Here is a 15804-nt window from a genome sequence, read left to right on the forward strand (position 1 = left end):
TATAATATCGGTTATCGACTTATCGTTTATGGTGTTAATGATGTCAAAAAAATACCAATAAAAAAAATTGAGTAAATTAAAATGAACAAATCAAATTTTTAATTTGCCATTAAAAAATTATCCAGTTACATATTTTCGAGCATATTTCGATTATTTTAAATGCATATGTGCATGCATATTTTCTATAATTTGTGTGCAATAAGTCCCGAACCCTACTTATGATTTTCGAGAAAAAAGATAAAACTGATCAAGCTATTCTTCACTTATTATAAAATAGGAAAATAATGATTAAGTAAATACTTTCTATGTTGCAAATAAAAACTATAAAGCAAAATACACTGATGTGGCACAACTAGGATTTTTTTATGCTGTATATAGACTATATAGAGTACTTATACAAACTGTTTTAAAAAGAAAAACTGTAAAATATACTCAAACGACCATTTTCAAACATACCATCAGATTAATTTTAACACTATAAATTATTATAATATGATGTTACTTTGGTGCATTGAATTACCTTCGTTAGAATATGCCGAACTACCAGGATAGAAAATAAATTTGTAATTTCTATAGAAATTTGATATTTTTTAAATAATAAAAGTTATAGAAAATAATAATTTTTAATTGATCATTTTTTTATAATCATTTTTTTAAAGCTAAAATACCACACTCGCATTTTTACTACGTCTTATAAAAGCAAAACAGCAAATTTACATCAGCAGTTCACGTTTAGTTTCATTAGTTGTAATATTCCGTAGTAGACTATAAATAAGTCAAAGTTTTAATATTATAACATATTATACTATTATTCTTTTTTTACCAAAATATAAGTCCATTTTGCATAATATAAATAATAAAAACAAATTAATGGGTATAATAATGCGTATTTAGTTTTACAAATTTATAAATTGACAAAAAAATAAATTACAATATAATGATGATAACAACTATCATAGCAATAATAATAAAATTGATTTGTTATCAAATTTAAAGGTAACAGCATTATCTTTATTTTTCAACAATTTCAACATTAAAGTGATTTATAACCTTGAAAAATATTTAGATAAATTATATACATTATTTTTTTACTATATTTATTGTAATTTAATAATTTTGCTTATTTTATATAAACCCGTATAAAACAATTGGTTTTTACTAATACTTCATCTGTCTTTATCTGTATGTTTATAATAAATTTATAAATATTTAGCTTTATTTGGAATAATTAGTCAACTTATATAGTGAAAGTATCAGCATAATATTTGTCTACTTGTTTGTCTGATTAAGCATTATATTAATAAAGTGCAATATAATATAAAAAAAATGTATATAAGTTACTTAATTCACATATTCAATTGTATTAAATTACCCACTACAATTTTGATATAAAAATATTATTTAATAACACAAATAATTATTCAATTTATAATAAACAATGAAAAACTAAAATACTTGAGAGTAAAAATATCCAAGGATACCGAAAATTACTATTGGAAACAAGGTAATGATTATATTAATAATATATTGTCTAAATTTAGAGCTATTGTAATAATTAGATACTATAGTTATTTACACCCTGGTGAAAATCATAAGAAAATAAAAATTAGTAATAAAAAATGTTGCATTTTAATATTTTTCATTTAAAAACCAGATTATTTTCTACTTGATAAAGGAACATATAGATACTCAATGGTATAAATACCTATAATGTAGTTTAGATTAATTTATTTCACTACTTCTATCGTATAATATCACTAAATATTTAAGTATAATCGCATGTCGTATAAGAATAATTTCTGAGTCTTTCATACAAATCGTCACAGTTTTAAACCATGTGTTTAAGAAAACAGAGCCAACAAAGCGAACTGTTTTAATATATTTTTAGATCATAATTCAAAACCGACATATACCGTATGCATTTGTTTAAAAGAAGGTTGAATACTCTTGAGAACACAACATTTTCGGTAAAAATATATAATCGTAAAAAAATATGCAACAATATCAGGTGCATATTGTATAATAATTTATAGATAGTATTGGTGGAGACCAATACTATCCATAAATTATGTTAACACATTGTTTTTTTTGTACTTGTATACACCTAATAATACCTGCATACTACTGTGTTATTAATACGTACTAATGTACAATATGTATACTATTTATAATTGTATTTATCGTTAAGCTTTGGTGATCTCTTCATGGCCAGTAACTGGGTCACCCCTTCCCCGACGACCCACGCTCGTTGTGGACAAGTCCGATTTTCACGGTCGCCACTGACACACATCGAACGTTCAAACCGACCGACCGACCGGATATCCGATTGTACAACGGTTTCGAAAATAAAATAGTAAAAACGCTATTTTTCTACCCTAATAACAATAGTGAAAAAAAATTGAATAGGTATAAATTTTAAATAGTTTTTCGTCACAACAACTACCGCTCAAATAAAAATATAATAATGAAAAAACCTAAATGCAATCCGCATTGTAATTTTGAACATTAACTTTTTTTTAATCTCCTAAAAATACATGTTTACACGGACATTTTTATTTTTTCAAGCACATTTCAGACGTCACCACAGTATATAATGACATTATTTTATATATTATAATAATAATAATAATTTAGTCCGCGTGACACACTTGTAGACTTCTCTTCTTGTATACTTCATATACCGAGTGGTAAAATTGAATTGTTTTGTAAACCCGACGCCACTGTAAGTGTGTCATCGGTCGATTATTATCACATACAGTGTCGCGTCTATGGCATAGGAAATAAATAAATGTCCGAGTGTCGTTTTTCAATAACATCAATACTCAGGTTAACATCACTATACGTCTATACATTGTATGTAACAAACAGTTTGTGATATACAGAAACGAAAAATCGACGAGTAATCGCACTTAGTGTATTGCAGAGGTGTGTAAAGCTAAACTCATGTAGGTACTGATGTACCTACCTATAGTAATACAATATACATGTTTTTTTCTAAACACGAGAGGTACGTACTACTATTGAGTACATACGAACGGGCAACAGCAAACAATTTCAAAACGTTCTCATTTTTCAACGGACAATTCTAAAAGCTTTTAAATACGTTATTTACAAAACGAATTATATACCTATTACCTACACCATTCTATATTAAATACCAAAATAAACCTACAGGTCTGAAATTTAAAAAAATATGAACCGATTAAGTATTATAAATTAAATTTTGGTCCCAACAAACAAACTTTAGGTATTCGAACATCGGTGTAAGAATGTAAGAATGTTTGAAGCAAATTCATCAATTTCTAACCGACGCTATTTCTTCCGAGGGTCATCTCAACTATAATTCTCGAATTCATTGACAATTTATAGGTTAGGTTTAATTAGGTACCTAAAATGTATTTTATTTTGGTTTTGTTTAGTATTATTTTAACTATTTAGAATTCTAATTTTATTGATTTGTCCAAATCTACTGTCTGTATATTGAGTTATTTGTACTCTTCAATTGTATCAATCTACAATTTATATTGTTGAATTTTTATATTGAACACAAAAATAGTAAGAATTACAGGTATCCTAATGACAAATAATAACATAGTACAGGTAGTAGGAAAGTACTATGAATTCTTGTATCGATTTTAATTGGTATTGCATGTAAATTGTAATCAATAGACATTAAATTAGTCGAGACAATATATTATAATAACTCGACTATTTACAATAGCTAAGCATATATCATTTAACGTGTGCATTAAAGTCACATACCTATTTTACACATTATATAGATTATAATAGAGTATTAATAATTAATGGTATGTACTGGTATTCATTTTCCTTCTCCCTTCACTCTTTTTCGCCGGTCATATTTTCGTTGACCATGACTGCATTGAGTCATTTATGCATTCTCAAGAAGTAATGTGATACTTATAGGAGATGACCACAATTCGTATCTGTAAAATGAAAATTTAAAACGTCGACGGACGAAAATCTTTCACCGTATCGTGGTTAAATTTTAAAAACGGCAGAAAAATCAAAAAAAAAAATTTTTTGTTGTAAACATCGAGTTATAAATCGGCGAGGGAAACAAGATCACCTTGAAATATACAAATCGTTAATATATACGTATATGAACTATAGGTAAAACAGTTTATTTTTATTTTTTACCCATTTTAGTAAGTAGTTACATAATATTTATGGTCTATGGACCTACTATACCGAATAATAAACCAATGTCAGAGAGAGAATATACAAAAAGGCACATCGAGTACCTACCCAATTAATAACCAATATATTCGAGTTCATCTCGTACATTGTTACAAAAAGGAGTGAGTCAATTATAATGGTGTAAATATATGTTTACCCAAAATCCTTAAATATAACCGGAAACAATGAAACAATGTGTGATGAATATATATATTTTTTCTATATTTATTTCGTTATTCGATTGTCTATGCGGATCACGTGATGTATAATAACATAATAGGAAGTATATCACCACTAGACTTTTTAGTGGTAGCATATTGATATCCATTGTTGTCGTAAATCGACAGTGGGGGTACTGACGAAGAAAATAAATGTACTATTTTAATCGTTGTGCAGTTTTCGCATATTATACAAGCTGTGTGGGAGGGATGGGATGGGGTGGGATCGATCGATCAACAAAACGTTAAGTCTGTCGCTAAGAAACCAACACATCAACAAACGCTATTGTCTAATACTGAACAAGATCTATGTTATAAAAAAACAACTATACGGTATAAGCGGAGGTCTTAATATTATTTTATTCGTGCAAAATTCGGTGGTTTATTCTGATAATAATATATAGGCGCTATATGCACGTGCATACCGCAAATGCCACAGCGTATGTATAATAATACTTGCAAACGCACGCTCGCATTATTCGTCGCTAAAAATGTCGTAATATACCACGTTTTGTCTCAAATTATTATCCACAGTCACAAACAAGCGTTCGATTCGTATAATTATAATACCTACCTATACCGGCGTTAGGTTTTAATTATTACAAAAAAATGATAATATTATAAGCAACGTTGTGCAATCCGATTCATACATAGCTTTATAATTTATAACTATATAACGGCATGCAAGAAACGCTATATAATATATTACATGTATTTATGATGCGGTTTCATTATCCATAATATTACCTATCTATAAATCGCATGTGTTCCCCAATAGTGAATAGAAGTCGCGTATCTACGCGTATATGATAAACGTATAACCACAGATCTCACGATCGACTGTTCATACATATTTTCCGTTTGTTCCACACACATTATATCAGAATGGCTACGGTACCTACCACGCGTTATAGTCGCACGAACTGTAAAAAAAAAATGTATTCCTCGATTTCCTACCAATAAAACGACTAACTCATATCGGTGAAATGTATTTTAATGGTCATGCAAAAGTACAAAAAAACGGAATCGTTTCTCGCAATATTCCCCGCCGAACATTAACGGACGTTTATACAACGTCATAATATAAGTAGTATTCGGTAAAATTAACTATATAGTATAAAGATAACACCCATTGTTACTACTTACTACTTATAGTAGAAGCATATATTTTTTACGTATACCGTCAATAGTCAAAACTATGACAAGAATATCGTGTATGTATAAAACGTTTTTTTTAAATAGTTATACCTATTATACGGTTATAGTCGTTTGAAACTGACTTCGCGGTTGTTTAGAAATATTGTTTTATTCAAATATATTATAATATTATGGATAACACAATCGTACGTGATGCATAATAAACAATTTGTTTTTCGTTCGAACATCGCAGATTTTACCTTTGAAAAAATTATCACTATTCACCGATTGAAGTCAATCGCCGAATGAATTGCTAGAACCTATACCAGAAAAACTGTCCTCTATACTGTAGCAGAGTTTGCCACGCCACGCCGAGACGGCCGCTCCCGTCCCAGGTAACCGACGCCCTTCTTTGCTTAAGACTTTGCTACATTATTACAACAAGAACCTTCTTAAAGGAAGCGTATACGTAAAAACAACAGTCCGTAAACCTCAGAGACTTAATACCAGTTTGTATACGAACGTGTGTGTATGTGTGTGTGTGTCAGCAGAGTACAAGGTGGTGTCTACGAAGATTTAACGTACAAATTACATAAGAAAATGTCAAATCCTCGGGATACAATACGTACAATAAACGTAATATTATGGTAATATATATTTTGTTGTTTATGACCTGTTCGAACACCCCTACACAACCCTGCTCGGTGTGCCTTGTGTTATTGTCGTTAGCACGTGAAATAATACATTTGATACTGTGGAAGAAAAAAACCAAACGAAATCAACGCCGGGGCGTCACAATGGAAAAAAAAACATAAATAGCCGGTTTACCTTGCCCTTTCCAAGACGTCAAATCTGATGGTTAAGTGGAAAAAAAATGTCATGGTATTCGCGCCGTAAGTGCAATAGGTTTTTTCGAATACGCAATACGTGTGCACGCGCATGCGCAATAAGACTCGCGGGGAAAAGCACGTCGGATATGTGCTGATGTGGTGGCGTTATTATATTTGCTAGCGAAAAACCGGTTGTCCCGGGAACCCGTTCCGAGAAAGAAATCCAATTGCATAGTCCATCGCGGCTGATTAGAGGTACTCGTTATCAGCACCATGTTTATTTTTCACCAAACAACTGTATTACAGCGGGTTTTTTGGTAGTATGACAACTTTATTATTATTGAAACGGTCATCATGTCAGAGGCTTATCACTTAAAAGAAATAAAAAATAAAGAATATATATAAAGGTATAATTATCGACATATTATTGTACTAGTTATGTGCTTTCTAAATCCTAATCTATAACTTATCAATTGTTATTATAACATTAGTCGAGGGTTAAATTAAATAAAGATCCTGTGTTTATCCTGTTGTTTTCATATAATCGTTTTAATCATATCAATTTGGAAATCACAAAAACTTGAAAAAATATTTTATGATCAGTGAAAATTATTTAGCATAGTTAAATGATACTCAAAAAAACGTATTGTATTTAAGTAGTCAATTACGGCATTAAGTTAAATTTAATATTTTATAACGGTATACAGAATAGTGTATACGTGTTATTCTAATTCATCGTTGTTGTAACGCATTACGGAGACGGACAACTATTATGTTCAGAATAGGTAGTTGGTACCTGTTTGCTCAGAATTAGGATGTAAAACTATACTAAGTGGAATAAGCAGAAACTATGAATTAAATTTTTAAAAACTACAGTTTTCCTCGTAAAATTATTGTGTATTGTTGATTTGTTTTCTTTCATTCCTTGCTCATTGCACCTAAGCTCGTATAATATTGACGGCCAATAGGTACTCGAGTAACGGTAGTGACCGGTTTTTTAATCGTCATTTAAATTCGCACTGTTCTTGAGTAGGAAAGACCCAAAGAACCATATATTAATTACCTATCATTGTGTACATCGCACACTCGTAAACAGCATGAGAAGTGATGAAGTCTCTTTACGGGGGCGATCCAAGACATGGTTAGCATTATTCAGGATGAGTGGAGGGGAGCAGGCGTTGTCGCCGTCTTCATTCGCTACGGCACTCTTCACCGTGTGACCTTCCCTCCTAGTCATCACAGGTAAAATAGTAAAATATACATTATACACAGATGAAAACAGATGATTTCAGACAACCACGGTACCGCGTGCACTGGAATAGAGGATCGTATCCATATTATAAAAATATACATATGAGGAAAATATAGATTGAATTTTTAAGTTTTCATCCGGTTTAGCAGTAGCGATGACAACAAAGCAGAGAATTCCGAACGGTCACGTTTCTAACCACAATTCAAGTCTAACCTATAGTGCACAATACGCCAATTACCCGCAATCACGGAGGTTAAAAATTTACAATCGTCTGACATGTATTATTTAATAAAACAATCTCAGTTTTATAATAACGTGAAAACTGATAATAGTTATACAAATGCAGGAAACCGCGGCGTATGTAAAACTTTTCACCGTCGTCTATATGTTCGATTCAAAATCAATTTCAAACGAAACTTGATATTCAAAAAACAGTCCACTAGTTTGCGAGTCGATTTCTAGTCAACGGTCGAACCGTAAAATAGTAATGAAAGGAAAAAATATAGAAAAATACAGACAAAACATGAACAATTAAAACGAAATTCATTATTTAATTTTCGTTCTATTGTGAAAAAACGTTGAATGCTATAATAACGAGTAAAACGTAAATAACTAAATTAGGTATTTGCACAATACTATTAAGTAGAAAACCTGCGATACCGGTGTAATAACATAATAGTCAGCAAATAATATAGTCCCAACATACCAGCTACTTAAAAGATAATAACACAATATTATTTGCACGTGAGAAAGTATATTCGGTAAAAATGGTTGTTTTTAGTTGTTGAAACTTCTAAAAACCAACTTTTTTATCTATAGTTCACCTCTTTCAAATCCCTTCGTCAGTGATTTTTATGATTACATATGATTTGTGTGATTTTCTAAAAAAAACTTTGATTAGTGTTATCTACAAAAGCTAGTAGGAAAAAACCGCGAAATGTTTAATCCTTTAATATTATTTACCCTTTATTATTGTTTTAGTATAAATAGTGACATGCCAACAACCCGCAACTTTCAAATCAAATACGATAATTCGTCACTTAGTGTGAAATAGCCTCTTGTGAGGAAAATGAAATTTTGTCGGGAGAAACAATTTACTATTTTATAGTATGACTAAACATAGCTATAAATAACGTATATCTCAATACCTACGCATCCATACACAAATGTATATTGAACTTTAAACAAGATCTTTTTGATGAGTTATTTAACTTTTATAGTGACTTATTTTACACTTGGTTGCTTTGAGCATTTTATTTTTTATAACATTACAATTAATAACTACTATCTGTATAACTAGTAATACATAATAATAAATTGTGATTATAAGTTGTCGAGTGATTTTTTCAACTTATAAATATAGAAATACTTATTACTTATTATATTCCATATTCATCAAACTCATCGCCTAACAAACATACTGAATATTCTTTGGTCGTATCATTGTATTTCTAAATTCATTACGTTGGTTCGTGATGTTGTTGTGACATATAAATGCCGACGATAAATTGAATAGAAGACTATTATATTATGTGTAATAAATCATTACAGAAAACCTAAACAAACTTACTAGTATAGACATATACATATATATAGACATATTATTATATTACCTATACATTAGGTAATCTATAATAAGAGATAATCATCAGTGAACTTCGAAGTTCAACCGGTGAGTTTCCCGTATCGACGAATAACGTGTTTATAGAGGCAGGTATACCTATCAATTATCGCGACGCAACGGTGCAATTTTTTTCTCATATTAATATTATTATAATACACAAACCGTACACCTGCACAACCAGCACTGACGACCGACGTGCACACATACATAATAATTTACAACCGGACGACCTACCGCGGGGAGGGCTTATAGGAGTGGGCGCAGGGGACTTATTCAAACTATTCTTTTTCAGGCGAACATCGGTAAACTCTAACCTCGGCCGTAGGTTTGTCCCTCCCAAAGACAGAACAATGAAGCCGGTTTAAAAAGTTAACATCAGTTGAATACATATCAATATGTTTACGTGGCCTGATAAAATGTTTAAAGATCATCACAGGATGGTATTGAGTGCGACATTTTTTATCCTGCTACTTAATATCAATATCCAATTTCTGTTTCGTATTTCTACTATAAAAATCCTGCGACTGAAACAGTGAAACGTGACCCATATAATATATTAATGTGGTATAACAACGAAAAAATGAATCAGTAAATCCAGTATTTCGGTGGATCGCATACAACGTCACAGTGCCGCCGGCGGGATTTCCGTTAGGTACACACACACAATACAAGGATAATATCACAGTCGTAACGCGTTACATTGTTGTCGGGACGTATTCAAATCGTCGGCCGGCCGGCAACCGTGTAGTAAACGATCCACGGAGTAGCGGGCGGTAGCGGCACCGAAGTTACGATGATGATGATAATAATAATAAATAATAATAAAAAATAAAAAAAACCCGTCTCCTCATAATAATATTATAATATATAACACTATAGTATTATACTGCAGTATAAGAGAGACCCCGCGGGCGGTTGATTGATGTAATTGTATCAGAATCAACAGATCCCTACGCGGCGTTCGACGACAAACTCGCGCGCGTTTATTATCCACGCCAGACATACAAAATATACCCATTACAACGATCACGTACCTACGCGACAACACGATCCGTTTATTGGTTTCCTAGTCCTATTTCGTTTTCCACTATCGGTATTCACCTGGCCGGTAACCGTTTCAACGTGTACACCCATAACGCCTTTCATTAATTTTATATTATGTGACAACACAATACGCCTTACACTCGATAATAATAAATCATGCTTTAGAAAAAGTTCTAGAACTCACCCGCGTCTCGACCATATCCCGCAGCCGCCAGCAAGAGTACCGCCGCGGTGGCGGCCAAGACGTGCGCCGAGCGCAACGTCACCGCCGCCGCCACCGTGCCCGGCGTTCGTCGGGTCACCATCGCCCCGCGCGCGAGTTCAAAGTGGTGCGGGCGCGATCGGTTCAGAACATCACAACGGGCCGCACGTTCCCGGGAAAGCCCGCGTCGGCGGCGGGGTAAAGGGCGAGCGGTCGCGCACAGTCACACGCGCGCAGACCGAAAAATTATTTGCGGCTTAAGTCGGAGAAAACGGACCGAAATCGAACGACAATCGCGGAGACGGTGTATAATTATTATGATTCCGAATTATGATCGAGGGGACACTGCAGCACACTATACTTATATGGGGGTGTATAATACGTCTAAAACGATTTTCGTATTATTATTATTATTATCACGACGCACAATAAACAAATCGGACGACGTAGCGTAGAACACACGTCGTGATCACGCGCGCGCGTACAAGTCACTACTAAAAACTACCGGTCGGCGGTCACGTCGCGCGGCACTACCTACTTGTTGACTGCGTTTGCCGCCTCTGGAATGAGACGGCCGCCGCTCTCTCCCCCGTATGCGCACGCACGCACGCACGCACACGACGCGGTACCGAATTGCACGCACGCACTGCGGCCGAGGCGCGCAACGACGGACGGACGGACGGACGGACGACTACTTTGGACGTCTTTGGACGGCGACGCGATGACGTCCCGGTCGGATCGTTTATTATCATCTCCAGTGTACGTGTTTGCGTAGGTAAGTTTTTTTTTTAATACTATCCAACACGGTCAGGCAACTGGTTCGTCTTCGGGTGGGTAAGGGGCGGCGGGTGACTGTGTGTTTCGTTTTCCTCCAGCCCCGCGCCAAAGCGGTGCAAACGATGGCGGCGACGGCGGCGCCGGGTACGCATTGTACACGGCCGCGGTCCGTCCAGCCACCCGCCGGGCGCCAACGCGGCGACGTCGCAGGTAAAAATATAATATAATAATTCATAAGGGCGGCGATGAGGTGGTGTGTACATGTTAGGTACTTGGATATATATAAATACCTCGTCTGGGTTCAACGTTTTTCGAGTGCCAAACGACGCCGTCGTTTATTGTAAGCGCGAAAAGATTTTTCGCAAGCAATGGTTATTATTTATTACTATATTTTTCCGGTGGAATGGTGGCAGAAGTCCCGAGCGATATTTGATACTATCAAATATTGAATTCTGTGAAACGACCGAAATCAAATAAGATGGACTAAACGGCCGTGTGCCAATAATTAGTGATAATCGAGCATCGAAAGTGTCAATACAAAATATATAATATATGCATCGTTTCGTCGTATCACTTATATTATATAAGGTATACGTAATAGTATATTATTGCACCTATTATGCAGTGGTTCTTAACCTTTTTCGAAGGACGAAACACTTAACTTTTTATAAGATTTTTACAGAACACAGCCTTAAAATAAAACAATATTTATATATTTCAATATATAGGAATATAAAAGAAAAATTGGGTAAAACAGTAGTGGATATCCATACTCTTTTTATCTGTTCCAAGTTACAATTAAAAATTAAATAATTTTTCAAGGAAATTAACAAAAAGAAAATCTCATCTGAACCTTAAGTTAGTTTGAGTTGCCTATCCCTGATTATAGACCTATAAATACCTTTTAATCGTACCTATTAATATATGAGAAAAACAAATATTCTTCTATATATAAAATAAAATACTCAAGTTATATTTTATACATGCAACCGATGGTATGCTACCAAAAAGTCCTAGGAAAAAAAGTCAGAGTAAAAAAGTCTGTGGTTAAAAGGTCCGAGGCTTAACAATTCTGTGGTGAAAAAGTCCGGGACATATAATTAGGTAAAAAAAAAAATATGATGTGATGCCAAATCAAACTTCCTATTAGTATCAATATTAATTGTAACTAAATGATTTAACTGACGACATTAATAAATTATCTTGTAGGTACCATTACCAATACGGACAAAATATTCGCAAATTATATCGGTTAAATATATTATTTATTGAATACCTATACCTACAATATATAATATTATGTCATTTTACAGGTCTCTAAATGTTTTAATTTATATTTTATTATATAGGTACCGGATAACCTGTGCAGAGGTGTGATAATCGTAATGGTGCGATGTAGAGGTCTAACAAATTTGGCACCGATTGCTCGGTATTGGTGAAATACCCGTCCCGGCGACTTCGAACCATAATTCTTAATAGAGTTTGAATGACATTAGTTAGTTTATGCTCCCTGCAGGTTGGGATATATTACACTAACTGATTAACTAATAAAAAAATATTTAAAGTGTTTATTCGTGGACAGCTACAATTATTATATTTTATTATCGTCTACCATCATAACAATAATCATATTAAAAAACGCAGTTCTCTACCTTACACTGCTACATCTGTAATCTGTATCAGCATCATATCAATTCAATTTAACTATATCTATGTCTAGTATTCTAGTATATTATATGGGCGTTGGAGAGGTCTGACAAATTTGGAGCCATTGGAGCCACTAGAATCCCCATAAATCAAGAAGAATGGTACATGTTCGTCGACTGTTTGCACTGTAAGCAAATGTATACTGCAGTGGTGTAGACAAAATTTAAATAATATTTATCTTAAGGCAATTTAGAGACATTATTTTCTAATTAATTTAATTGTAGTCAGTAAATATTCCCGAATCTTTTACGAGATCTATTTATAAATATATCATGCAGAAATTACTTCACATTTTTTCACAAATTAATAATAAACCATTTGTCTACGTTGTCTACGTGTCAATTTTCCATTTAAGAGTATAAGACTTCCAAATACGACTCATTTAAAAAAAAACTTTAATGCAACATTTTTAGTAAAAAAGACGCGAATAAAAATCTCCATATAAATCCCAATTATACATCTTGATGAAAAAGTGATATTTTATCAATATTTATTTATTTTTCATTCTTTGGAGTTCTTTACAGTTTTGAAGTTCGATAGTTACCTTCCCCCAACCTCCAGATCATCCATCTTTTGCTTTAATTTTGTGTTATAAGGATTACAAAATATGTTTATGATATACTATACCTTTTGGAAAAAATTGTAATTGATAAAGTGTATATCAAAAATTATTTATATTTACCTCCAAAATATGTTTTTAAAATATTCAAAAAACAACATAGTAGTATAAACATTTATATACATTCTTATATATGACTATAGTCAACGTAAATGTAGAATGACGCAGAGATAGCAGTAAAATTGTATTTTTTTTATAGGTACGTGTGTATGAATTATTATTGTTTTTTAAATAATAAAATGTGTTACAAGAATAAATTCAGAAACTTAAAATCGTATATTATTTATACAGTATTATTAACTAGGTATTCAAAATATTTATTGTTATATTGTAGATATAATGTTAAGAATATAAGCTGCACATTATATCTACACAAATAAATAAACAATAAACATTAAACGTATTACAGAAAACAAAGAAAAATAATAAAATATAGTATTATTTACTGAAAAATGATTTCGTCTGGGGATATTATACTCGAAACTGAAAACACAATAACTCGAATAACTACTCATAATTAAATTACTATAATAGAAAAATATATGCACAAGCAATATTTGAGAACTATGTGAGAACTGAGAAGATTCCATACTATGACAAAAAATGACTATTTATAAATTGTTAAACCATGCATTTCTTCAAATTCATTATTATATAGATATGCATGTTTTTATCATGCAATTAATAATGCTTTAGTCCATTGTGCAGGTTATCATGATTAATGACCTATCCATTGCTATTTCTTAACAATCGCCAAAACAAATTTAATAAGTTAAGACCTATGATACATTTTATCAACTTCAAATATAAATTCTAAGGGGCTTATCCTAATATTTATGTATTTAATAGTATAATAGATACTTTTAAGAATTAACTGAAAAATCTTTTAATTTATTGATTTAAGTTAAGTTTGTACTTTGTAGTTGTACTCATTGACGATAGTTAAATACCGAGGAAGATAATATTAATATATTATAACAAAATGTTAATAATTAAATAAATATTCAGAATGTAAATCAACATTATTATTTATTAGTATTAGCGTATAGTATGACATTATACGCATTATAATTTATAAACAAAAAGTTTGATAGTCCTATTATAAACATATAATACAGATAGATATATAGATGTCACCGGCAATATGAATAATTCAGGTATTTTGAAAAATGCCTAGGCATTATGTATACTGCCGACCCATTTTAGGTAATGTAAATAAAACATATGATTTTCAATATTATTTTATGTATAACCTATAGGTATTTTATGGAATACCTAGGCGTTATGTAAATTACCAATTTTTCCTAGTGATTTTTGGCATTTATATAATTCCTAGGTATTTTGTAAAATACCCCGCGATTCTCCAAATTGCCGGTAACATAGACATACGATAATACTTCTTACTATTTTAATTTAATGCGGATAATGTCAGTTCCTATAATATAGGAAGGTACCTACTATAGCACCTTTTTCTAATGAGGATAAATTAACATTAAAACATTTAAAACATATGTAAGAGAAATCGAAAAACCATCGTAACAATTATTCGTTTTTTTAGGACCTAACCGATATAACGGCTTTTGACCATAATGCAAATAAGATAGAAATCGTATGGAAATTATAACGACCAAAAAACGTCAAATATTTTGGTTCCGTACATAATCCGATTCTAAATTTACTTAAAATATGTCTACGAAATTATATATAGTAAAATATATTGTATGATTCATATAAAATTTAAAATACAACGAATCATACCCGTTTGTTAAACCATATTTTATACACTCTGAAAATAAAGATGAAAATTAAACTTTAATATGCATTGTTGACTAAAAATTGAATCATTATTATAATAATGAATACGATGTTTACTTTCATACATCATTACATAACTTTATATTTTATTATTGTAATTGTGTATACTTTTCATTACGATATAAATTTTGTAAAAATGTTACAATCATTGTAATATCATATTTTTATGTAAATTTTACAAATTTTACTTTTTTGCAATGAAAAATTAAGTTGAATCAGATGGTTTATAATAATTTAATATACGTATCTACAAGCTACAACGATATCATAGGTGATAAAAACAAGGGTTTTAAAAAATAACTTTCCAAGGTCATTATAATGTTATATGCACTTTCTACAGTACTTCAAATTATCTTTACAAATATTTAATTTATAACTT

At 31.8% G+C, this 15804-nt stretch overlaps 1 protein-coding gene across 1 annotated transcript in view; it reads right to left on the reverse strand.

Moving 5' to 3' along the window:
• LOC111039408 (low-density lipoprotein receptor-related protein 2) overlaps positions 1-11071 on the reverse strand; it is a 65227-nt gene extending 54156 nt beyond the window's left edge. Inside the window, exon 1 of the mRNA XM_022322927.1 lies at positions 10490-11071. Within this exon, the coding sequence (XP_022178619.1) occupies positions 10490-10610 (121 nt within the window). The 5' untranslated portion in view covers positions 10611-11071. The remainder of the gene's footprint in view (positions 1-10489) is intronic.
• Between the last annotated feature and the right edge of the window lie 4733 nt (positions 11072-15804).

This window comes from Myzus persicae, unplaced genomic scaffold, assembly GCF_001856785.1.
Source record: "Myzus persicae strain clone G006 unplaced genomic scaffold, MPER_G0061.0, whole genome shotgun sequence".
NCBI lineage: Eukaryota > Metazoa > Arthropoda > Insecta > Hemiptera > Aphididae > Myzus > Myzus persicae.